General features: G+C 45.0%; 2 protein-coding genes across 2 annotated transcripts in view; one reads left to right on the top strand and one right to left on the bottom strand.

Annotated features, from left to right (window-relative positions):
• NT5DC3 (5'-nucleotidase domain containing 3) overlaps positions 1-18,101 on the top strand; it is a 69,058-nt gene extending 50,957 nt beyond the window's left edge. Inside the window, exons 10-14 of the mRNA XM_008958011.5 lie at positions 1,373-1,454; positions 2,759-2,845; positions 4,819-4,959; positions 10,016-10,080; positions 12,293-18,101. Coding sequence (XP_008956259.2) covers positions 1,373-1,454; positions 2,759-2,845; positions 4,819-4,959; positions 10,016-10,080; positions 12,293-12,545 — 628 coding nt within the window. The 3' untranslated portion in view covers positions 12,546-18,101. The remainder of the gene's footprint in view (positions 1-1,372; positions 1,455-2,758; positions 2,846-4,818; positions 4,960-10,015; positions 10,081-12,292) is intronic.
• Positions 18,102-24,309: 6,208 nt separating this feature from the next.
• STAB2 (stabilin 2) overlaps positions 24,310-26,307 on the bottom strand; it is a 95,694-nt gene continuing 93,696 nt past the window's right edge. Inside the window, exon 48 of the mRNA XM_003832569.6 lies at positions 24,310-24,744. Within this exon, the coding sequence (XP_003832617.5) occupies positions 24,694-24,744 (51 nt within the window). The 3' untranslated portion in view covers positions 24,310-24,693. The remainder of the gene's footprint in view (positions 24,745-26,307) is intronic.

The following is a 26,307-nucleotide window of genomic DNA, read 5'->3' as shown; positions in this document are numbered from 1 at the left end:
TCACAAAAATAAAATAAAATAAACTAAACTAGGTATGGCAGTGCATGCTTGCAGTCCCAGCTATTTGAGAGACTGAGGTGGGAGTGTCACCTGAACCCAGGAGGTCAAGACTGTAGTGAGCCGCGATTGTGCCATTGCACTTCATCCTGGGGAACAGAGTGAGACCCTTTCTCCAAAAAAACCAAAAACGTATTTGGGAAAAAAAAAAGATGATGTTGTATTACTGTAAAACATGATGTATTTAAGAAGATGTAATCACTTGGGAAATTGCTCGCAATATTAGAGAAAAAGGATATAAATTAGTGTACACAAAGTGATCCTCATTTTATAGTCATGAAAGAAAGATAAATTTCATAAAAAGACTGAAACATGAACTGAAATGTTAAGTGTACATGGTGGGTCTAGAATTCTGGGTCGCGTACCTTTTTTTCATTGTATTTTTCTGTATTACAATTAGGTAAAAAAATTATTTTTTTAGGGTAACACTTATTTTTACCTTAAGGCAAACAAACTGTGAGTCCTTTGGGCTAACACTGCCAGGGTGAGGAATGAGGCATTATCCTTACTTCCCAATTTCCACCATAAACTAGTGCTTCTGGTCTTCTGATTTGTTTTTTATCTAGAGTGGCTTAATTTCAGGTATAAAGCCAGAAAAATATACTAAGGCAGTATTTCCGTAAACTTTTCTTCATAAACAGGTTTTCTGCATGGTCAAATAAATCCGGGAAATCTGGGTGAAAGAAAGTTGATTACAGCAGGGCTTTTCAGAGCCATCAATAGCTTTTTAAGAGGGACATATTTAGTGCATGGTGTTTTCCAAATTTATATGACCCTGGAATTCTTTTTTTTGTTTGTTTTTGTTTTTGAGATGGAGTTTCTCTCTTGTTGCCCAGGCTGAAGTGCAGTGGCACAATCTCCACTCACTGCAAGCTCTGCCTCCTGGGTTCAAGCGATTCTCCTGCCTCAGCCTGTTGAGTAGCTGAGATTACAGGTGCCCGCCACCATGCTCAGCTAATTTTTGTATTTTTAGTAGAGATGGGGTTTCATCATGTTGGCCAGGCTGATCTCGAACTCTTGACCTCAGGTGATCCACCTGCCTCAGCTTCCCAAAGTGCTGTGCTCACAAGAGTGAGCTACTGCGCCCAGCCCCCTGGAATTCTTTTTTTTCATGGAACACCTTTGGATACTGGGCTTCACACAATTTGGGACGTATTGAATTAGGCCAGGGAATGTGATGGTGGAGTTTTGGTTTCGGGTTTTTTTTAGGTTTTTGCAGGGAGCTACTTCCTGTGATAGTGAATAACTCTGGTATTTCATAGAGCAGACAGCCTGTACTACTCCATGTCATAATGTTTCCCATTTCTGTTGTTAGGCCTTTCCGAAAGATGAATGAGAAAGGTGTCTTACTCTGGGATAAAATCCATAAGTTGCAGAAAGGCCAGATATACAAGCAGGTATCTCATGACCAGCTGATCCTTTTTGTTGCTTTGCTTTGTGGTCGGTAATAATGCTAATAGCTGATGTTCATTGTGGCTTACTGTATGCCTGGCACAGTTCTGAGTGATTCCCATGAACTGATTGATTATAACTTGGTGGTAAGCTTAGGTTTAAGTCAATATATTTTCAATATGCTAGTATCTAACTCAAAATTGAATGTTTTTTTAAAAACAAAATTTAAGGCATGACTTTCATAGTGTGTAATATATAAGATGCCAGTAGTAAATCTTGGAAATTTCTCTTTAAGGAGCACTTACTCATGGCATATTATTCACTCAAATTACTAATTATTTTCTGACAATACATGTTTTGTACACAATTTTGTGGGTTTAAAAAAAATTTATTAAGACAAGGTCTTGCCCTGTTGTCCAGGCTGGAGTGCAGTGGCATGAACATGATTCACTATAGCCTCAACCTCCTGAGTTCAAGTGATCCTTCCATTTCAGCCTCCCAGGTGGCTGGGATCATAGGCATGCACCACCACACCCAGCTAATTTTTAATTTTTATTTTTTGTAGAGACAGGGTCTTGCCATTTTGCCCAAGCTGGTCTTGAACTCTTGGGCTCAAGCAATCCTCCCACCTTGGCCTCCCAAAGTGCTGGGATTACAGGCATAACCATCACACCTAGCCTGTGCACAGTTCTAATATATTTTGGTGTCATATGAGGCTTTCAAATATTTGAATGAATTATTGCATCGGTGACCATTATTATGTTACTAAAGTTCATTTTTTAAAAATATGAATACATTCTTGGTGGGTATATAACAATCTGATGGATTTGGCAATAAGTGTATTTTCTAGGCCTTGAAAAATTAGCTTTGATAAAGCCATTCTACTTCTAGGAAGTTAGCCTAAGAAAATTATGAAGATAATAGCTAATACAACTTGGCTATGAGAATGTTTATCATGAAGTTGCTTACAAAATAGATAATGTCAACTGTCCAACATCAGGGAATTGGCAAAAGGAATCATGGTACTTCCCAGCTGCTATCATTGCATGGTAGACTATTGACATGGAAAGATGGCCACAGCATGTTAAGTGTAGAAAGATAGTTACAGTGAGGTGTATATAATATAAATCCTTCTTGAACAGTGCATTTGACATAGAGGAAAGATTTCCCATGAAGGTGCTTTTATCTTTATATTTTGATATTTAAAATAAGTTATAAAAACAATTTTTAAAAGTTTTTAAAAAATATTTTGTACTGTGGGTTAGACAGATCTCTGTAATATAATAACTATAGTTTTCTCTGATTACAGGGTAATTTATATGAATTTTTGAAGCTTACTGGATGGAGAGGATCCAGAGTATTGTATTTTGGTGACCATATATACAGTGACCTGGCGGTGAGGGGCCCTTTTTTCCTTTGTTGGGGGACAGATGTGTTAGTCTCACTTACTAAAGAATGTATCTTTTATTTAAGGATGTACCTTTTATTTAAGAATATATCTTTTATTTAAGGTCATCTTTATGCTTTCATAAAACCTAAAAGTAGGCTGCATTTTTTTAATGTCTTTTTTTTTTTTAACAGAACAGGATGGATCAGAGTTGTGAAAAAGATAAATATTTTTTGGAAATGATGGAAATAAGCAGTTCACTCAGAGTTTATCAGAATAATCTTTCCATTTAAATAATAAGAAATAAATGCCATTGTTCTTTTTCCTTTCATCGATGCATCAAAAAACATAAAATCCACCTTTGAAAGTTTGCCACCGTTGGGAATATTTAAAAGAATGTGCTGTAGGTTTTCATGTATTATTAGGAGGAAGAGAAATATTCAAAGGCTTCAAGAAACTGAACCAGTGGGCTGGGCACGGTGGCTCACACCTGTAGTCCTAGCACTTTGGGAGGCCGAGGTGGGTGGATTACTTAAGCTCAGGAGTTTGAGATCAACCTGGGCAGTGTTGTGAAACCCTGTCTCTACTAAAAATACAAAAATTATCTGGGCGTGGTAGCACACGCCTATAATCCCAGCTACTGGGGAGGCTGAGGCAGGAGAATTGCTTGAACCTGGGAGGTGGAAACTGCAGTGAGCTGAGATCATGCCATTGCACTCTAGCCTAGGCGACAGAGTGAGACCCTGCCTCAAAAAAAAAAAAAAAAAAAAAAAAAAAATTGAACCAGTGAGGAAGGTGGGCATCCTAAGCCCTCTTAGACTCTTGCATAGGACTTAGGATTCTGGCTTTAGCTGAGTAGCCAGACTGAACCTTTAGAACTATAAATCAGCTACCACTTCTTTTAAAACCTGAAAGCCTTTCTTTCTCCCTCTGAGTAAAAGCCTGAGTTCCTATGGTTGCCCACTGGATTTCCCCTTCCCCAGCCCACCTCTGAAGACATCCTCTGCCTCTGCCCCCTGTTTTGTCTCTTCTAGGTTCCCTGACTTGTTGCTTCTTAACATGCCACCCTCCAGCATGTTCCTGCCCCAGGGCCTTTGCACTTGCTGTTCTTCAGCCAGAATCTTTCTGTTTCCACATATTTTCATACTTTCCCCCACCTTGTCCTTGTATTAGCCTGGTCTTCCTAACTACCCTGTATAAAATGGAAACCTCCTTGCTTCCTCTCCTTATCCTGTTATTCTGCTTGATTTTTGTGCCTTGTACTTATCCCCACCTGCCATTATGTATTTTACTTATTTATTGTCTGTATTTTCCACGAGGGCTGGGATTTCTCAGTTTTTTTGTGCATTGTTTTATCCTCAGTATTCAGGGCCTGGCAAATAGTAGTGCTTGATAAATATTTGCCAAATAAGAAAATGCACATTTAGTATGATGACTATATGTCTTAGATTTTCCAGGACATAGCTGATACTAGATATTCTGGCCTGTTGTCAAATATGGGGTGACAGCATTTGGAATGGAAAATGTGATCATGCATGCTTATGTTGTATGTGATCATTCCAAATCTGAGATTCCATGGTTCTCCATAACCCAGAGGGCCTGGCACACAGAGGTCTGTGGATGAATTGAATGAAGACCTTTGGTAGCATTTAGGTCAAGCCCCTTTCTGCCCCTGACCTCATTTTTTTTTTTTTTTTTTTTTTTTTACAGACCATGGTTAATGATTCCAGACCTAGTGTTTCTGCAGGGGTTGTGACTCACTTCAATTATTTCCAGAACTGAAACTTTCTTGGAATGAAATGATCAAAGGCTGGGGCCAAATAGGTTTTAATTAAATGTAATTCATTGAATTCAGCTTGGTGAATAACTAACCATTACCATCAAAAAGTAATTAAATGAATGCCTCTCATGTCTGGGAAAATAGTGACATAGTTTAGATTCTGTTGAGACTGACGTTGACTTTTCGTGATCTTTGTGATCAGGATTTGACCCTAAAGCATGGCTGGAGGACTGGTGCAATCATCCCAGAGTTGAGATCTGAGCTCAAAATCATGAACACGGAGCAATACATTCAAACCATGACCTGGCTGCAGACCTTGACTGGCTTATTGGAACAGATGCAGGTTTGGATATATTATTTTTCTCTCTCACTTTTTCTTTAAGCCTGAGGTTAGAAAGTTACTTCAGGTATTTTCTGCTTAATTGTTATAAAATATGAGGCTTAAGTTGTTTTCAGTAGACTGTAGAATAACGATTGGGGTTCTTTTGCCTAGACAGTGTTTGTGGGGCCTTTGTTAATGCAGGTGTTTGCTCACATTCCTCTGTCAGTGAAGATCCAGTGTCCTCACTTCCACACTGAAGCCTGCTAGGAGCTCTCCTGTGGGATGCTGGGATTCAGGAAGCCCTGCCAGTGCTTGAGTCTGTGCTGGTTCTGTCTGCACCTGCTACGGTGGGACTTCTCCATTCTGGGCCTCAGTTTCCCCATCTGTGAAATAAAGGGGCCGGTGGAGCGAAAACTTCAGTCTAGGCACCATGGCTTACTGGAAAGAGTCTCAAAGCAAGAGTCAAGATCCCTGGGTCCAGCCTTAGTTGATTCTGAGGGTAATACCTGCAGTTTGCTGGCTTACTGGAGTTCCCTGGCAGTTACTTCCTTAAGTTAAGTTAGGCAGCCAGTTTTGGCTGGTAAGTGAGGAATGGCAGTTTTATCAGTCGTTTCCTGGCCCATGGAAGCTGCCTCTCTTTTGTAGCTGTATCCCCTTAATTCTCCATGTGCCCCTTTCCTTTCCAGTTTCATGAGGCACCTTGCTTTCTCCCTGGCTCCAGCTTGCGTGGGCTACAGCCGTCTCAGCATGGGTGCTGACATTTTTAGGATCTGGGCACAGGTGCTTGCTCTCTTGGCTAACACACCTGCAACCTGTGGCCACAGCCTATTGCCCATGCCTGCCCTCTGGCTTTGGAAATGGGCAGGGAATTGCCTTGCCTGCCCCAGCTGGCACTCTGCTTGGGGGTGGCTGAGCAGTGAGATCAGGCAGGGCCATGAGTGGCAGGCCAGATTCTGGCTCCAGGTGCATGCATTCCAGAGCATGGGGCCCTGCACGTCCCCCTGGGCCTTGTTTCCAGGATGCACTGGGCTCCATTAGTTCTTGGCTCTTCTCTGATGAGAATCCTCTGATGAGGATTTATTCTGTTTCCCTCGCTATGCTTGTCTGTGAGATGATTTACTAAAAATATACAGTGTCAATTCTGAGTTAGTGTAGTTTAGAGTCTGTGCATGTCATACACTACTAATAGTTACTTTTTATGTGCTGGACACTGTGCTGAGTGCTGGCTCTATACACTTTGCTCATTTAATAGTCACAGCTGTCCCTTGCAGGTAGGTACAATTTTCCCATTTTAGAATAAGGAAACAGTTTTTGAGAGGTTAGGTATCATTCATGTCTAAGGTCATAAAATGGCAGGGCAAGGCTTGAACCAAGTCCCCAAGTCCATGCTTCAGAGCACTGCTCTAATGTGCCTTCCCGTTTAGAGGATTCGGGTATAGGCAAGGCTTGACTCACCCTCAGTGAAGTCTCTGTGACTCTGGCAGCTGGTCATATGCACAAACACAACTGCATGTAGATGGTATCAGTATATTTTAGCTTTGGAAAGAGGTTTTTTTTTTTTTGGTTTTATCTTGTTTTCCTTTTTCTGACCTGTGTAGAAAGTTGACTACTAAGGAATGTGTGTTTTAGAGAATGGAAGTGCTGAAAATATTTCTGTGGTTTGTAAAATTAGTTATACGAGGTGTGGGGTGAGGGAAGGAAGAAAAGGGAATTGAGGTTTACATAGCTGCCCCCATTTTGCAGGAGAGAAAACTGAGACTGCGAGATAGGTGACTTTTCTAGAATCACAGTTCTCACTTGGCAAATCAGGCTATGTAGAAATGTCGTAAGAACTTACCGTGTTCTGGACACCAAGACCTTTAAGTTCATTTCATCTTCACAGAAACTCTTTGAAGTAGTTCTGAAGCATCACTGCCATTTTACTGATGAAGACCCTGAGGCGCAGAGGAGATATAACTTGCTCTAGTGAGGGGTGATGCTGGTGTTTACACACAGGCCGACCGACTCTAGACCCTTAACCTCTGTGCACCTATATTGATTGCCTTGGGTTCTGGCACTTTGTATAGAGTTCTGTCAGGTTGGATTCACTAGGATATAGAGGTGTACAGCTGCTAACTAAAAAAACATCCAAATCAGTGTCCTATCTCACTGTCACCCTCTTCCTCAGTGTTCCCTTAGAAAGTTATAAGTTATTCCACTGAGCCTGTGGTAGATGTTTCTAGAACTCCCCCTTGGGGATTATTTTCAGAGCATGTAGCACATTATTTGGACAGTTTTCTGAGGAGAAAAATTGGTCCTCTGAGATTGGGTTTGATTTTTTCGGAGCCAGCAGAGTGTCATTTTTTTGTTTGTTTGTTTGTTTGTTTTTTTTGAGATGGAGTCTTGCTCTGTCGCCCGGGCTGGAGTGCAGTGGCGCAATCTTGGCTCACTGCAGCCTTCACCTCCCAGGTTCAAGCAGTTCTCCTCTCTCAGCCTCCCAAGTAGCTGGGACTACAGGCTTGTGCCACCACGCCCAGCTAATTTTGTATTTTTAGTAGAGATGGGGTTTCACCATGTTAGCCAGGCTGGTCTCAAACTCCTGACCTCACAGAGTGTCATTTGGAGCCGAGTCTCATGAATGAAATAGAAGTATATAAATTTTGGTTGTAATTTCATTAGTTAGCCTTGAAGTGCATTCCAAAATGGCTGTGGTTCATGGTGGTGGTGCTGGCATTGGTAGACGCTTCTCAGGTAACCAACCAGTCAGAGGCCACATTTAGACCACGGGTCGGCAAGCTTCATCAAAGGGCCACATGGTAAATATTTTAGGCTGTGCAGGCTCAGGTAACCAACCAGTCAGAGGCCACATTTAGACCACGGGTCGGCAAGCTTCTGCAAAGGGCCACATGGTAAATATTTTAGGCTGTGCAGGCTGTAGGCTCTGTTGCAGCTACCCACCTCTGCACTTGTAGCACAAAAGCAGCCGTGGACAGTATGTGAATGAATGGTTGTAGCTGTGTCCCAATAAACTTTACTGGTGGACACTGAAATTTGACTTTCATGTAATTTTTACATGTTAGGAAATTCTTCTTTTTTTTTCTTTTGAGGCAGTCTCACTCTGTTGCCCAGGCTGGAGTGCAGTGGCATGATCTCAGCTCACTGCAGCCTCTGCCTCCCAGGCTCAAGTGATTCTCATGCCTACCCTCCTGAGTAGCTAAGATTACAGGTGTGCACCACCACGCCCAGCTAATTTTTGTATTTTTGAAGAGACTGGGTTTCACCATGTTGGCCAGGCTGGTCTCGAACTCCTGGCCTCAAGTGATCCACCTGCCTTGGCCCCCCAAAATGCTGGGATTATAGGCGTGAGCTACCATGCCCAGCCTGTCATGAAATTATTCTTCTTTTGAGTTTTTTTTTCCCCAACCATTGAAAAAGAAAAACCCATTTGTAAGCTTATAGGCTGATAGAAAAATGGGCCGGTGGCTAGACTGATGTAGGCTATTGCACTGGCTAGATTGTAATATCTTTCTCAAACAAGGGCAAAGATATGTAGCCAATCTGTTTTGCCCCTAAAGAGCTGATTATGCCCATGAACAACCACTGGAGATGGAGACGGCTGAAGTGCCTGTAGGATCAGCTCTCTGTGGGGCTTCGGTTAGTCTTTTCCAATGTTAAGTACCCACTCTAGAGTGCATGGTTTCACTTGAAAGATTAATGATAGCTAATGAACACACACTGTCTTTGAAATATTTTAAAGTGGATTTCAGAACCAGAGGCTCTTGTTTTATGGAGTTTGGCCTTGTAGGGGGACAGAGCTGGAGAAAGGGGGTTGGGCACTGGGAGAAATCTTCTTTTTTCAACGGGAGAGACTTGGGCATGTTTAATGGCTGATGGGAAGGATGCAGGCAAGAGGGCTGTTCCTATGAGAGAGATGATAAATGGTGGGAAAGGTTCATGGCAGGGCAGCCAGCAGGGCGCCCCAGCCAGCTGCTGGGTGCTTCGTGGGAGGTAAGGCCCAAAGGGTGGCCGAGTGAAGGCGCAGAGCTCAGGGTCCGCCTCTGGGCACGCGTCCCTGGCCTCCGATTCCTGGGGCCTTTCTCCTTTACATGTCCCTTCAACAGCCTTGGGGTTCAGAGTCAAGCTGTTGAACTGAGCAGATGTGATAAACAGAAGGTTCTTGGCTCCCATGTCAAAAGCAGATGGTTTGCCCGCTTGGTGTTTTCCTCCAGGTTCTAAGGTTACCCCTGTGGTCATGAATTGCAGGGAGCTGGCCTGTTCCCTGCGATCATGTGCACCTTGGATTCTGGCCTCAGTGTTTCTGTTTAGCCATAAGAACCTTGGAGAGGGACTTGTGAGATTCCATTTGTTAGATCATGGGCAATTGGCATTTTCTTTTGCCTTTCGCCCATATTTTGGCCCACCAGAAAATGCTCTGCTCTTCCTTCTCATTGAGGTGATTTGCCTTCTTGCCTTTTGCAAAAAATAATTGTTTTTTAAATTAAACACTTAATATAATATTAAATTAAAAGGTTTATTTATAATTCTACTACCCTTGTACAAATTAAAACAAATTTTTATGTTAATTTCCAAATGTAAGCACATACTTTGACATGCTTGCAATTGGTGGGTATATACGCCATTTCTACTTAACTATAACGTTTGTACACATGTATATAATATGTATAATAGGTAGCATGTACTAAGTATTTGTACATTATAGTTTGTACACATGTATATAATATATGTGTAATGGATGTATCATGTGCGTAATGGATATATCACATGTGTTATACATACATGGATACACATGCATTATGTTTATATGTAGTCTTTACTGATAGGTTAATAACTTCATAATACATCTTAATTTGTTAAACCACATTTCTAATGTTGGACATTTAAAACAATTTTTTATTCATGAAGAAGGCAGGGTTTCAACTGGAAAGTCTGAAAAATGTATTATTTCATTCAGGTGCCAGCCTCTGAGATGTAAGGGAATAAAATTTCTCCTAGAAAAACTGCTCATTAAAAAATTCTCATTATGTAATGAGATTATTTGAAATCAAAACAGTTGTAATAATTGACTTGTGTCCTACAGGTTCACAGAGATGCTGAGTCACAGCTGGTTTTGCAGGAGTGGAAAAAGGAAAGGAAGGAGATGCGGTAAGAGAGGCCTGTATTGAATGTGTGCGTCCACCACCCTGTTCTGGCTGTGCTCAGCCCACATGTGTTCCCCAGGGCCAGCCTGAGGCATAATGTTGAAACATCCTATTTTAGCTCCCAGGTATGTCTGCCTCCCCCAGGATCCAGAATCAGCTACCTGCTGTTGGTAACATGTGACAAATTTCCTTGAGGCCAGCCATCACCCCTGTCATTCCTCCACCCTTGCCATCGAAGGCCTTTGGAGAACGGAGCCTTTCCATCTCATTCCTCCTTCCTGCCTGCCTGACCTTCCCATCTGGGCAGCTGGTGGCCCAGTTGTTAATAATGCTGGCAGCACCATGTGGCTACTGGGCAGCACTGGATTTGGGCTCTTAACCCTCAATGAATTCTTAGGGCTCCTACGACCCTGGTGCTTATTTGTAACCACAGCTATTTCAAGAATGTGCAGTCAGTAAGCAGGATGTTAACTGATAAAGAAAGCCTGCCCGCCATAAGAAAAGTTTGGTGGGTGTCTGTCTTAAGGGAACCCATACTGACAATCATGCTTCCCTAGAAGGATGCTTTATACCATTTACATGAACTTTTCTGACTTTGTGCATGGCTTTCTTCAGCCGCTGGGTATAGCCGTCTCTGAGCTTTGGAAACAGTGGTTACTGTGGGATTCTGTCCTCTCAGCAGTGGGCAGCCTGACTCCAGGGTTCATGTGGTGGTGTGCGTGGGTGGGTGGATGGGGCGTGGAGAGGGGGCAGTGAGTCCATTCCTCAGATTCTGCAGAAGCCAAAGCTGTATTGCATTTAGTTTGTCCTCCTCCCTCTCAGAGTGTTGGCTGTCTGAGTCTTATTCTAACTGCTACCAACTAACTAGTGGCTTTTATCACACAGCTGTGTAAATGATTATATTTTTTGCTGTGTTTGTAAATGACTTATTAGCAGTCAAATAGAATTCATTCATTTTAACGGAATACTCTGTGTGTAGGGTCCCAGCCATCAGAGAGAGTGCACATCCTGTGTTTGTATGATAGGGATGTTGATATAGACATACATGCACGTAAGGATGACTGCAGGGGGTTATGGGGCTTGGATGGGGTGAACAGCCTCACTTCCGAGGAGGCTGCGAGGCATTGAAGTATGTAATGGTTGGGGGAGATTTACATCACATAAAACAATCCTTAATTCCTCCATCTGAGCACTTGAGAGTTTACAACATGCTTTTATTTTGCTTACCTTACTCAGTTCTCACAATAACCTTGTAAAACAGGGTCTTGATCCTTTCGGTAAGGGAAGTGGAGCCTCCTGAGAGCATTTCATATTCCTCTGTGTACCATCGGGAGCAGCTGTTGCATCCTGTGTTTAGGTTTGGGAGATGGGGCGTGTGTATTTAGAGAAGCTTGCAAAAGAATCTGGAGCCTTGAGACAGTTAAGGGGGAAATGTGACCAGAGTCGTTTTGATGGATGGATAGACAGGCTGTTTTCTTTTCTTTTCTTTTTTTTGAGATATTTTCTCATTCTGTCACCCAGGCTGGAGTGCAGTGGCACAGTCACAGCTCACTGCAGCCTCAACCACCCAGGCTCAAGCGATTCTCCAACTTCAGCCTCCTGAGTAGCTGGAACTACAGACATATGCCACCATGCCTGGTCAAATTTTTTGCGTTTTTGTAGAGACAAGGTCTCACTATGTTGCCCATGCTGGTGGGCCAGGGCACAAGTGATCCACCTGCCATGCCCAGGCCAGACTGTTTTTTTTGTTTGTTTGTTTTTGTTTTTGTGAGACGGAGTTTTGCTCTGTTGCCCAGGCTGGAGTGCAGTGGCATGATCTCTGCTTACTGCACCCTCTGCCTCCCTGGTTCAAGTGATTCTTGTGCCTCAGCCTCCTGCATAGCTGGGATTACATGTGTGCGACACCATGCCTGGCCAATTTTTGTATTTTTAATAGAGACGGGGTTTCACCATGTTGGCCAGGCTGGTCTCGAACTCCTGGCCTCAAGTGATCTGCCTGCCTTGGCCTCCCCAAGTGCTGGGATTACAGATGTGAGCCACCACACCTGGCTCTAGGCTGTTTTCCTAATTAATATTTGGGGCTGCTCTAGGCTAACATTTTTCTCAAATGAGTCCTATTTTTTTTTTTTTTAAAGAAGTGATTTTGATTTCAGTAGTTTAAAAACAAGGCTTTTTGAATCATTCTCTGTTGCTTTGCTTTTTTATTGCCTCTTCAGAGAAATGACCAAGAGTTTCTTCAACGCCCAGTTTGGAAGCCTGTTCCGCACAGACCAGAACCCAACCTACTTCCTGAGGCGCCTGTCGCGCTTCGCTGACATCTACATGGCGTCTCTGAGCTGCCTCCTGAACTATGACGTCAGCCACACTTTCTACCCCCGGAGGACTCCACTGCAGCACGAACTGCCCGCCTGGTCAGAAAGGCCCCCCACCTTCGGAACCCCTCTCCTGCAGGAGGCCCAGGCCAAGTAGCCAAGGGCAAAAACTAGAAACTGTAACTGCCCCTGATTGGGCAGGCATGATGGGGTTGACTTCATGTGGGTCTGAGTGTTGCTTTTGGAAAAGATACAGATAAGCCTTTTGATATTTATTTTGTACCTTACAGAGAATAATTCTCCCAATGGTTAAGACAGGAGCTAGCAGCCCACCCCTCCAGCCTTTCCTTCCATGCAGGGCTGAAAGGCAAGCTTCACATTGGAAGTCTGATTTCGCCTTTTTGTTTACTGAGGTCCTGGAACATCAGGTTTCCTGGGATAGGTGAGACCACTTGATGCCATGTCTGTATTCTAGCAGGTCAAGCTTGAAACGGTTCTTGACTCCTCCATGGAACATTTCCTGAACATTTACGGGCTATGCATTGGGAACTGCAGGGGCACAGTGATGGGCAAAGATTAGCTGCTTCCAGAAGGCTGATTTCGTGGGCTCCACAATGGTAAAACGCTGCTGTGAGTGGCAGAGAGGTTCCCCAGGTGATGGCCATTTCCCAAATCATTTGGTACTAAGGCTTTGACATTCTGGCACATCGCATCAAATAGAACACAGCCTCCCTGGAAGGACTTAAGTGAGAAAGAACAAGAGAAGCTGCAACTCCTGGACCCTTTTGTCCTCAGTGTGTGGTTCCTGCGTCCTTCCCCAGCATGGAGGAGGGCAGGAGAGAGGAGATGAGAGCTCTGGTCAAAACCTTCCAGCTAGTGGAACAGCCTTCTGTAGAGCCTTCTGTAAGAAACGAGTGGGTTTGAAGAACCAAAACATTTGTGGTAGGTCTCCCAGGAGCTTGTTAAACCTGGAAACACCACCTGAGTTGGTTTCATCTGCTCATTGGAAGAAAGAAAATGAACCAGGAAAAAGCGTCTTTGTCATGAAATGCTATGCCATGCCACCCACCCAGTTGAATTGGAATCCTGTTAAAACATGAGATTTACCAGAAACAGTCCTTGTCTAGATGGAAACAAACAAGATCCTGGCTTCTCTCTAATGAGTTATCAACTGAGAGGTGCTTGGATTGGCCAGGGGAGGAGGAAGATGGCCACCACAACTTAGCCATGTCCAGCCTTCTCTTAGATTTCACTCCTGTGGTGTTTGTGCGACTATTTGGGAGTTTGTGTAGTTTGTTTTTGTTTGTTTGTTTGTTTTGTTTTGTTTTGTTTTAGATGTCTAAGATGGGAAAGGGCGAAGGACATTGAAGCTAAGGAATAGATATGACCTAGCTAACCAAGCTTTTCTCATTTCTTTCTGTTTTGTTTTGTTGAGATGGAGTTTTGCTCTTATTGCCCAGGCTGGAGTGCAGTGGCACAATCTCAGCTCACTGCAACCTCTGCCTCCCGGGTTCAAGCGATTCTCCTGCCTCAGCCTCCCAAGTAGCTGGGATTACAGGCATGCACTACCACGCCCGGCTAATTTTGTATTTCTAGTAGAGATGGGGTTTCTCCATGTTGGTCAGGCTGGTCTCGAACTCCCGACCTCAGATGATCTGCCCGCCTTGGCCTCCCAAAGTGCTGGGATTACAGGCGTGAGCCACCGCACCTGGCCTGCTTTTTTCATTTCTTTCTAGGGGCAATGCAAGTGGCATGTATTCCTTTTGTTGGAGGGAAGAATCCTTAATTGCACCTGCATTTGTAGTATCCTTCAACGTAAAGTGCATATTTACTGCACTCTCTGAGTGCTATAGGAATGTCTGCTGTTATTAGTTATGGTGCTGCTAATACTGTTTTAATTGCGTATGCTATATCAATACTTCTGTTCAGATTAGCCTAATCTAGTATTGCTAAAACTCATTTTAAGCTTTTGCGGTAACTTGTATATATTCTTAAATCTAAAGGATGGCAGGAACATGAGGGGAGCTTGTGGAGAGTGCTTGCTTATTCAACATTTTTATTGTGATAAATGTATGTAACCATCTATTGATGAAATCCAAGTCTGGCATTCCACGGGCTCCTTGCCAGATGGCAGAAACTTAATGAGTTATATAGCATCCTTTGTAATGCTGCTTGTTATAGTTGGAATGTACTTGTGATATTTGGCTGTATTTAACTATAATGGTGAAGGTGACCCTTTAGATCCAATAAGGCTTCTCCCCATCTTTTCTTCTACATTTTGTTATGAACACAGTAAGGCACAGTAGTATGTTCTTTTTTTGGAACAGGGTAGGCATTTTGTTTATTGTTTGCTTGCTTCTAGGTGTTTTCGCCATCAGAGTGTATTGGAGGCTGACACTTAATGGGTGTGTGTTGCGCCCAGAACTGCTCGGTGTCGGGGTTCTAAAAGAATGCGCTGGTGTTCTTGGCTTCAAGTTTCTGCTTTGGAGAAACAGATTCAGGAAGTAGGTGTTGCTTAAAAATAATTCTTGGTTTTTATCTAATCAGATATTCATTGGTTACCTACCAGGTGCCAGTTATAGGGTGTTTTGTTTACTCAAGAATGAAGTAGAACTATTTTTAAAACCTGTTTCCATGAGTGTTTACATTAGGTGACGTAAGCTTTGAAGGAGAAAAACATTTTCTGGGTATGAATAATGAGTTTTGTAATCAATTCCCAGTTAGAAGAATTTTAGTCTCTGGGCCATTGAGCTTGGCAGGGTTGAGATCTCCCATGTGACAGAAGCCTGGCATCTGGGCCATTGAGCTTGGCAGTGTTGAGATCTCCCATGTGACAGAAGCCTGGCATCTGGGCCACCAAGGCTCACTGACTGTGTACCTTGCAGACTGTAGACCCATGTCGTGGCGGTAACGGGGCCGAACACAGTCATTCCCATGTGAACGATGGAGGCACATCCCACTTTATTATTAATCCTTGTCTATACTCAGTCAGGACAGATTTTAACTTGTCGCTGTCATGACTTTTTTTTTTTTGAGGCAAGGTCTCGCTCTGTTGCCCATTCTGGAGTGCAGTGGTGTGATCTCGGCTCACTGCAACCTCTTGCCTCCCAGGTTCAAGCAATTTTCGTGCCTCAGCCTCCCGAGTAGCTGGGACTACTGGTACATGCCACCAGGCCTGGCCAATTTTTGTAGTTTTAATAGAGATGGGGTTTCACCATGTTGGCCAGGCTGGTCTCAAACTCCTAGCCTCAAGTGTTCTGCCCACCTCAGCCTTCCAAAGTGCTGGGATTCTGGGTGTGAGCCACTGTCATGCCTGGCCTCGTCATGACTCTTTTTTTTGAGATGGAGTTTTGCTCTTTTTGCCCAGGCCGGAGTGCAATGGCACGATCTTGGCTCATTCCAACCTCCGCCTCCTGGGTTCAAGTGATTCTCCTGCCTCAGCCTCCCGAGTAGCTGGGATTACAGGTGCCCACCACCACACCCAGCTAATTTTTTTGTATTTTTAGTAGAGACGGGGTTTCACCATGTTGGCCAGGCTGGTCTCGAACTCCTGACCTTGGGTAATCCACCTGCCTTGGCCTCCCAAGGTGCTGGGATTACAGGCGTGAGCCACCGTGCCCAGCCTATCATGACTCAACTGGGATCTGGCACACTGCACTGGGTGTTTTGTTCTCTGATGTGCACATTGATAAATGCATATTGGTACAAGGGAAACGAATCTGTTTTCAGCCATTTAAAAAATTGTGTTGTAAAGCAAACAAAAATAGTTTGAACATTTAAAAATTACTGTTTAATATTGTTTGACTGATTTTCTAAGAATTATGTGAACAGTGATGAGTCCAGGGCAGCAGCCATCACAAATATGACAGTCCAGCAAGGCCCATGGAGGTCCCTTTGGAAGGGACTTGCACAGCTGATTTTCTTTTTCCAGTGTTGTTTTTACGGGTGAAACGTGGCTTTTGAAATACTTTAGTTGTTTGGCTTAGAGCTCCCACTTTCCCCCTAACATAGTGCCTGTCTGTTTTTTAAAACATTTTACCCTTCAGCACTATTTTCTGCTATTCCCATTAATATTATGTAACATAAACCACTTGCTACTGATTTGGGCATATTACAGACTACAATTACTAGTTGCTTTGAATGCATTGGCACTCTTAATTATTGCAAAGGAGAATTGAAAAGTAGTCTTGTGGTCCTAGTTAATTTAGCTTTGGGCAAACTAAGTGGCTTTTCTTCTGTCCTCTTCTCAAAAGGCCTCTTAAGCAGCAGAGACTGGGCTAAATACTGGAACTGAATTCCACTTTTCTGCCTGCTCATTTGCTGCCAAAGACCACTTGGGGCTCCTTGTCTAGAATGCTCTAAGACGAAATTTGGCCAGACACAGGGTTCCTTGATTGCTCTGTTCAACTAATAGAGAACCTACATTTTGCCTTCTTAATATCGACTTTCTTTTGTACCAGGTTTTTCTTTCTTTCTTTTTTGCCTTAGGAGCTTAGCTCAAAGTTCAGCTAACCTTTGACACTACTAGTGTCATTTAGTAACAGTAACCTTTGACACTACTAGTGTCATTTAGGAGCTTAGCTCAAAGTTCAGCTAACCTTTGACACTGCTAGTGCGTCCAAGAAAGGGTAGGGAATGAAGTACCCTTAATGCAGGGTCAGCAAACTTTTCCTGTAAAAGGCCAGATAGGAAGTATTTTTGGCTTTTTGGGCTGTTTGCTTTTGCTACTTCTACTGTGGGAATGACCATGGTCATGGCTGTGTTCCAGCACAACTTGATTTACCAAGACAAGCTGTGGGCTGGATTTTGCCCTCAGGCTGTGGCTTGCTAGCCCCTGCTCTAATGGATTGTGTTGGCAGCAATGGCAAGATTCCCTTGCTGAGAACATGCAGATGAATAACCTTATAGCTGGGATGCAGAGAGGAGAAAGTTCTGTAGGTAATAAGTGCACTGTATTCCCTCTGAGCTACTTCCTGGGCATAGTTACATGTATGGCCAGTGTGTGTACTTGAGCCATCAGGCTCAGACACTTGTTGAATATACCTCTCATCGCATTAGTTTGTAATTGTGCTAGTGCGGGTGCTGAGCTCAGCTGCCCGGATGACCTTTCCAGACTGAAGGACATACGCCCCTAACAGCTGGGAGTGCTGCTGGCTGGCCATTTACTTCCAGCCCTTATGGGGAGTTTCCCCTGCTGAAGAGCCCTGCCTGCCCCAGATCATACCCTCTTCCTGCCTGTAACCCTTACCGGCTCCATATGGGGTACAAAGGGCTGGCCTCCTCACCCCAACTTGGGAAACCCTCTGGGGCCATCCCAGCTCCAGAGCCCCTTGTGGGGTCAGTGAGACCTCATTGTGGCCACATTGCAGCCCAGTGCCTCTCCCTGACAAGCCTGTACCCAGCCGGCTCAGCCCACAGCACTGTCCTATGAACCTTCCTGCACGCCATTCTCCACCTCAGTATCTGCTTTCGGGGAACCCAACCTGCGACAGTGCTTCTGTGCGTTTTCAGTCCTGCAGGTTTGAACCCTGACTTTGGAGACTTTTCCAATTATCTCGTGGAATGACAGATTGTGCCTGTATGATATCAGGCACAATTAATGCAAATTAGGCAGACCTATTTATTCTAGATGTGAATTTGCTATTTATTTTACATGTTGATTTTATGTGTTATGTGACTCTGAACTTATTGCCAAATAAAAGTTTGAATTGTATCATCTGGTTTATTGTCAGTCACCTATTTTGTGTGCTTAAGTCTGCCACGTTAAATTCTGATGAATCCACAGTATCGTTTTCTAAAAAGGCAATTTTTTCCCAGGACTTGAGGTTATTTCTACAAAAATAGATAAAGGAGATCTTGGATTAAAACAAAAATTCTAAGGGACTTCAAAAAGTTTATCCCTGAGAGAAGGGATAACCTTTTTTGGGGAAAGCCCAAAGGTTTCTTCTCACTACCCCCATCTCCCCCCACCCACAGCAAGCACACCCACTTGTTTTCAGAGCTTGAAGACTGTCATTCCTCCCGTGGATATCTTTTTTTTCCTCCCTTCGATCACCTGCCTTTGTGTACCTGTGATGGTGGGTGTTGGTGGACTCACTAGCAAATCTGCCCCATATTGATTTTTTGGGGGCGATTTTCTGGAAACTTGGCATGTCATCTAAGAGGAAGTGACAGCCTGCTCCTCTGCCTGAAATATGGGCTGCTTCTCTTTCCTGGAGTTGTGAACGAGCTTATAAGACACTTGGGGCTTCCAGAACTTTGGGCTTGGCTCAGCAGAAATCCCGATGATGTGGAATGCAGTTATTTGGGCAGTGAAGGCAGCAGAGAGGAGAGCCTGAGCTCAGCTCAACCCAGCCTTTCCCTCCGTCCCCAGTGGTGATTCCCAACCTTGGCCAGCAGTGCCCCCTGGGGACAATTTGGAGATGTGGGGAGAGGTGGGTTGCAGGGTGCTTGGGTTTTGCAGTGATGGGGAGGGGATGTCTAGTATTTTGAGGGCAGGGACCAGGCATGTTAGACCCCCTGCATTGTAAGGGAGAGCCCAGTACACTGAAGCATGGTCCCCTGTCTACACATACATCTACGTGATACAATTCATGTAGGTGGAAACATGTTTATAATTTTCTAAGCCTAGAAACTCTTTTATAGGTAACCACAAAAAATTTTTGTGACATAATTTTAACATACTGAATTTTCCAGGAATGCAGCTATATGTAAACCAAAGGCAGATTTTGACTTCATCTTATTCAGAGCTTTATAAGGAATTGTTCGTCATTTCAGAAGAGCACATCGTCCACAGGAGGCCACTCCTGGCATTTGAGTCGTGAATCACACCCGTGTCAGTCTGCATTTCTACTGGTCATTTCCATGAAGATTATATAGACGCACGTATGTAAGACTGTACTTACTGTCTGAGTCCATTCATGCTGCTATAACAAAATACCATATGCTGATTTAGCTTATAAACAACAGAAATTTACTTCTCACTGCCCAGGAGGCTGGCAAGTCCAAGATCAAGGTGCCGGCAGATTTGGTGTCTGGTGAGGCCTGTTTCCTGGTTCACAGATGGTGACTTCTACATGGTAGATAGGTTGAGGGAGCTCTCTGAAGCCTCTATTATAAGGGCACTAATCCCTTTCAGGATGCCCCTCCCCCTTAATCACCTCCCAAAGGCTTACAGGCTCACTTACCACCCTCCTAGTGTTATCACCTTGGGGGTAAAGATTTCAACACAGGAATTTTGGGGGTCACAAACATTCAGACCATAGCACTTAACCTTTATTTTAAAATGTCAGCCAGGTGCAGTGGCTCATGCTTGTAATCCTAGCACTTAGGGAGGCCAAGGTGGGAGGATTGCTTGAGCTCAGGAATTTGAGACCAGCCTGGGTAACATAGTGAAACCCCATCTCTACAAAAAATAAACCACATTAGTTGGGTTTGGTGATGGGTGCCTATAGCAGCAGCTACTTGGGAGGCTGAGGCTGGAGGATCACTTGAGCCCAGAAGGTTGAGGCCTCAGTGAGCCATGATTGAGCTACTGCAATCCAGTCTGGGTGACAGAGTGAGACCCTGTCTCAAAAAAAAAAAAAAAAAAAGTCAATTATTTAAAAACTCATTAGTCAAATATTTTCTAAAATCCAAATTTGTTTTAAGCAATTATAATTGTCTTCATTGTGTCTTCTATTGGAATTGTAGCTGAGATTTTACCAAGTAAGTATGTATTTTATTGTAAGTTACTTTGTCTTTCTGTTATAGAACATTATATATACATTTCTAATTCTTCACTCATTTATTTTTTAATGACAGGTTTACATATATAGCTTTAAAAGGCAAATCTAAGCATACTTCCTTAAAGATGCATTATAAACTGTTTTCTTTCAGTGAATGGAAGTGTAGAATATTACACTGATTTAAAAAAATCGTGTGAGGATAGGCCATGTTTTCTATGAATTACTTTTCATGTCACCAAGGAGCAGGTGCTCTGGGTCAAGAACTGCAGATTTAGAGAAACTGCCTCGTGGCTGCACATCCATGCAGGCCCCTCCAGGAAGTCCTGCCGAGAGGCTGAGCCTGCCTGCCCCAATCCTTCGCATTACTTTCCTCCTCAGCAAAAATATCAGGTATGGGAAGTTGAGGCAAATTGTCATCCCTGGTCACTCCTCTCACATGCCTTTTCTTCTAAGGTGATTCTAGCAATTAACAAGCTAACACATTTGTCGTTAAAAATGTTTCAGAATTTCTTTGTAAGTAGTTGGGTGAGGTGATCTTTTCCTCCCTGCTCGTAAGACAAGAAGAGATGTTGGGTAGAGGCTCAGTCCATATCCCTTTCTGAATAGCTATGCCTCTGGCGTTAGTGGCAGTCAGCTGGGGTGGCCAACAGCTGTAGCCTCCCACCCTGCATCCTGGGTCCACCAGCTGGGCAGTAACAAGGAGCCTGGACCATGAGAGGGGCAGTTGTCTGCATGGGTCCCACTGACCCTGCACTCCTCCAAGCTCCATTTGCCTAGGGCCTGCTCTGTGCCCTGCGCTGTTCTGGAACTGGACATAGCAAAGACCCTGCTCCATGCAGGGCACGTGTGTTGGGGACGGAGTTTTCCGCTGGTGTTTGCCTCAGGGCTCAGGAGTGGGGAACCGAGTTGTCAAGAGGTGGGAAGGGGAAGTAATTCAACACTAGTGCACTGCACCCCATGCTGAGGGCCTGCTGGGGATTGGCTCATATTACCTCATGTGACAGGCTACAGTGCAAAATAATTTGTGCCCCAGGAGTTTCAGGAACACTAACAAGGGCACACAGTTATTGCGAGAAGTTGGTTGGGTGGGCCTGAGTAGGCTAAGCCCATCTGGGTGATCCCCCATCCCCTTTGCCTGTGCCAGTGGAATGTGGCATCTTCAGACTCTAGGGCAAGTTTGTGTGTGTGTGTTGGGGGGAAGGGCATTTCTAGGAAAGAAAGTTCCTCACTGTTCTGAGCCAGCTCCTATGAGAGGCTCTCTCCTGAATGTAACACTCTATGGAACTGACAAGGCCACTTTATCCCCTCGAGGAAATCTGCTGTAGGTGCACTCAGAGGGCAGCGTGGGAAGACACTGGGTCTTCGATGATGTCTTCGAGGCTCTGAGTGGAATCAACCCTGAGGCTGCCCTCCTCTGGGTCTTCCAGTAACAGCTAACAGTAAACCTGCTGTGCTGTCTAAGCTAATGTGGAGTTGTGTTTTCGGGTCCTCAGTCTGCTACGGTAAGGCCTGCATACAGTTGATACTTCATCCTCAACAAACTTGTGATGTTGAAGTTTTTCCCTTAACTATTAAGTAAGGGAGCCTACAGTTGAACCTGTTTCTTCTGGTTGTAAATCTCAGGTGTTTCTACAGAAGGTATTCTCTCTCTTTCCCTCTCTCTCTCTCACTCCCTCTCACTCCCTCTCCCTCTCTCTCCCTCTCTCTCCCTCTCTCTCTCACTCCCTTTCCCTCTCTCTCCCTCTCCCTCTCTCTCCCTCTCCCTCCCCCATCCCTCTCCCTCCCCATCTCTCTCCCTCCCCCCTCCCTCCCTCTCCCTCCCTCTCCCTCTCCCTCCCTCTCCCTCCCTCTCCCTCCCTCTCTCTCTCCCTCCCTCTCCCTCCCTCTCTCCCTCCCTCTCCCTCCCTCTCTCTCTCCCTCCCTCTCCCTCCCTCTCTCTGTCCCTTTCCCTGTCCCTCCCTCTTCCTCTCCCTCCCTCTCCCTCCCTCTTCCTTTCCCTCCCTCTCCCTCCCCCTCCCTCCCCTCCCTCCCCCTCCCTCTCTCCCCCCCTCTCCCCCCTCCCCTCCCTCTCCCTCTCTCCCTCCCTCTCTCTCCCTCTCCCTGTCCCTCTCCCTCCCCCCTCCCCCTCCCTCTCTGTCCCCCCTCCCCCTACCCCTCCCTCTCCCTCCCTCCCTGTCCCCCCTCTCCCCCTACCCCTCCCTCTCCCTCCCTCCCTGTCCCCCCTCTTCCCCTCCCCCTCCCTCCCTCCCTGTCCCCCCTCCCTGTCCCCCCTGTCCCCCCTCCCTCTCTCCCCTCCCCCTCCCTCCCTCTCCCTCCCCCTTTCCCTCTCCCTCCCTCCCGCTCCCCCTCCCTCTCTCTCCCTCTCCCCCTCTCCCCCTCTCCCCCTCTCCCTCTCTCTCCCATCTCTCCATCTTTCCCTCCCCCTCCCTACCCCAAGTTTGTATGAAACCCTGCTTGTGATAACACAATTTTTTCAAACTTTCTTTTTTTGGATGGAGTCTTACTCTGTCACCCAGGCTGGAGTGCAGTGGCAGGATCTTGGCTCACTGCAACCTCCGCCTCTCAGGTTCAAGCGATTCTCCTGCCTCAGCCTCCTGAGTAGCTGGAACTACAGGTGTGCACCACCACGCCCGGCTAATTTTTGTAGTTTTAGTAGAGACAGGGTTTCACCATGTCGGCCAGGCTGGTCTTGAACTCCTGATCTCAGGTGATTCACCTGCCTGGGCCTCCCAGAGTGCTGGGATTATAGGCATGAGCCACTGCACCTGGCCGTTTTCAAACTTTTTAATGGGCTGTAGTATCCCAAGTGTTAATTTTTTTTTTTTTTTTTTTTTTTGAGAAGGAGTCTTGCTCTGTTGCCCAGGCTGGAGTGCAGTGGTGTGATCTCAGCTCACTGCAACCTCTGCCTCCTGGGTTCAAGCTATTCTCTTGCCTCAGCCTTGTGAGTAGCTGGAATTACAGGTCCGTGCTACCACGCCCAGCTATTTTTTTTTTTGTATTTTTAGTAGAGATGGGGTTTCACCATGTTAGTCAGGCTGGTCTCAAACTCCTGACCTCATGATCCGTCCACCTCAGCCTCCCAAAGTGCTGGGATTACAGGCATGAGCCACCATGCCCAACCTCAAGTGTTAATTTTAACTGTGCCTAACACCTGGCTAATACCCAGGCCAAGGTTTCCCTTTGCCTTCTGAAGGAAGGGGTCTCGGTGCAAATCACTCTTGCAGTGTGTCCAAATGGGAGGGGCATCTTCAACATTCTTTGGCAGGTTAATTGTATTTAAAAGACCCCAAAGCCAGCTCACCTGTAATATTTGGAAAGATGATGTATTATTTAGTTATCATGTCTTCTTTGAGATATAACTAACAAACAACATACCATGAAATTCACTGTTTTAAAGTGTACAATTTCGTGTTTCTTAGTATATTCATAAGGTGGTACGACCGTCACTGCTATCGAATTCTTCATCATCCAAAAAAGAAACCCCATACCCATTAGCAGTCACTCCTCATTCCCCTGGCAATCAACCTACTTTCTGTCTCTATCATCAATTTGCCTATTTTAGACATTTCATATAAATGGAATCATATGATATGTGGTCCTTTGTGACTGGCTTCTTAATGTTTTCAAAGTTCATCTGAACTATTGCATGTATCAGTACTTCATTTTTTAGGGCTAAATGTTTTATTGTTTGGAATACCACAGCTTCATTTATTTTTCAGCTGATGGACATTCGAGTTGTTTCCCTTTTTTTGGCTTTTATGAATAATGCTACTGTGAAGATGCATGTACAAGTTTTTGTACGGACATATCTTGATTTCTGTCTTTTGGATATATACCTAGGGGTGGCATTTTTGGGTCATATGGTAACTCTGTGTTTAACTTATTTTTTTGCCAAACTGTTTTCTACAGTGGCTGTACTATTTTGGATTCCCACCAGCAATGTATGAGGGTTCTATTTTCTCCACATCCTTTCCAATACGTGTTACTGTTTTGATTCTAGCCATCCTCGTGGGTGTGAAGTGGCATCTCATTATGATTATCATGTCTTCTTAAAGAAGCAAACACAACCAAATTCAGAAGAATTTATAAGGCTGGTGTCTGATTGATTGAAAAGGCCCCAGGAAGTGGATTTTGCCTTCAGAGTTCAACTCCTCCTCTGGTGCAGTCCCAAAACACTAGGTTTGTTCTGTTGACTTTGTTTCTGTTCCATAAACCTTTATTGTGCACAGTTCCTGTGTCAGGCACTGGGCTAGGGGCTGGGATACAAAGATGGAGGCTTACAATCTTAACAGGGAAGAAAGATCACAGTTACCCATCATGTAGGGCAGAATGGAGCAGGTGCCAGCTGAAGAGTACAAAGGAAGAAGAGCCAAAGGGTCAGAGGAGGAAGCTGTACTGGGTGGGCACAGCAACACATCTCCCACCCACAGAAACAACCCCCAGATCAGCCAGAGAGATGAGGTATGGCTTCTGAGTGCTTAAAGGACTTTACGTTCCTAAAAGGCAACTGGTGCTGAGAATTCACAGTTGATGGCCCAGATGGCAGTGAGTGATGGCTGGCATCTCCCGTCCAGGCCCTCACAGTGTCCCCAAGGGGTCATTGCCCTCAAGCTGCCGTTCTTCAGAGTCCTGGAAAAGAGAGGGTTGTAAGGGGGCAGGGCATTCTGTGTGTTGAGTCCTAGTTGAATCTTTCTGGTGGCCACTGGTCTGAGGCATGACTCTCCCTGAGTGCTGTGAACACGTATGTGCTGGGCGTGTTCGTTTGTGCTGCTGCCTTGTGTTGGGAGGCAGGATGGGCTGGGGGTAGGGCCACCTGTTTTAGTCTCTCCTGCTTGAAGCTGGGTGGCCCAAGACAAATCATCCCAACTCGGCTGCAGTTTCTTCATCTACAAAGGGTCATAATATACCTCACAGGGAGGTAGGAGGATTAAATTAGAGCCTACATTTAGCAAGGTATAAGCACCTCACAAAAGGTGGCTAATAATATTATAAAAACTCCTTTCGGTTTGAAAATTCATCTTGAACCAGTGGTGGCTCTTGAGTGCCTGAGAGAGTGTAATAGAAACCCCGCTCAGCCGGGCATGGTGGCTCGCGCCTGTAATCCCAGCACTTCGGGAGGCTGAGGCAGGCGGATCACTTGAGCTCAGGAGTTCGAGACCAGCCTGAGCAACACGGTGAAACCTTATCTCTATAAAAAATACAAAAATTAGGTGGCACATGCCTGTAGGCCCAGCTACTCGGGAGGCCAAGGTGGGAGGATCACCTGAGGCTTGCAGTGAGCCCTGATGGTGCTGCTGCACTCCAGCCTGCGTGACACACCAGGACCCTGCCTAAAAAAGGCCACACTCTAGAGGTGGCCATGCCAAGCCTTCTGCTGACTTTAGCTCTGACTGGCACCCAGGCTTTGTCAATTAGCATAATAGATGCTAGAAATGGCTTTTCATGGGTAAAACTAGTGGTGGTAAATGTGTCTGGAGTCACTAAAAATAGTGTCAAAGGCGTGAGAATGTAGCACGTCACTTTGTAAGCTGGTACCTTATGCTTAGGATTCCGGAATGTTTTTGCCATGTAGTCTGAATAGTAGGTTTAGCTGAATCCTGCATTTAGGCTACTTTCTCACCTGCCTCAGGTAAATCTTTCATGCATGGTGCTGATAGAGCCCTCAGAAGGGGACAGACAACAGGGTAGGCATGGGGTGCATTGGAGAGGATGTATGCATTTGTTTCTGCTTTTTAAATGAAGGTGATTTCAGCATAACAGTACTTAGTTAACAAATGTAATTTAGCTGAACTTACCACCTCCCTTTTTTTTTTTTTTTTTTTTGAGACAGAGTCTTGCTCTGCTGCCCAAGCTGGAGTGCAGTGGCGCAATCTCTGCTCACTGCAACCTCCGCCTCCCAGTTCAAGCGATTCTGTTGCCTCAGCCTCCCGTGTAGCTGGGATTACAGGCGGGCACCACCGCTTCTGCCTAATTTCTGTATTAATTTCTGTATTTTTAGTAGACATGGGATTTCACCATGTTGGCCAGGCTGGTCTTGAACTCTTGACCTCAGGTGATCCACCTGCCTTGGCCTCCGAAAGTGCTGGGATTACACGCATGAGCCACTGCACCCGGCCTGAACTTACCCTTGAAATGTGAACCAGAAGCCTTTACATGGGTTTGATTAAAAAAATATGATTTGCAATCTGGTTA

Source organism: Pan paniscus, chromosome 10 (genome assembly GCF_029289425.2).
Source record: "Pan paniscus chromosome 10, NHGRI_mPanPan1-v2.0_pri, whole genome shotgun sequence".
In the NCBI taxonomy this organism is placed as follows: Eukaryota; Metazoa; Chordata; class Mammalia; order Primates; family Hominidae; genus Pan; species Pan paniscus.
Note: the sequence above shows the minus strand (reverse complement) of the source record. Positions and strands in the feature narration are given on the sequence as shown.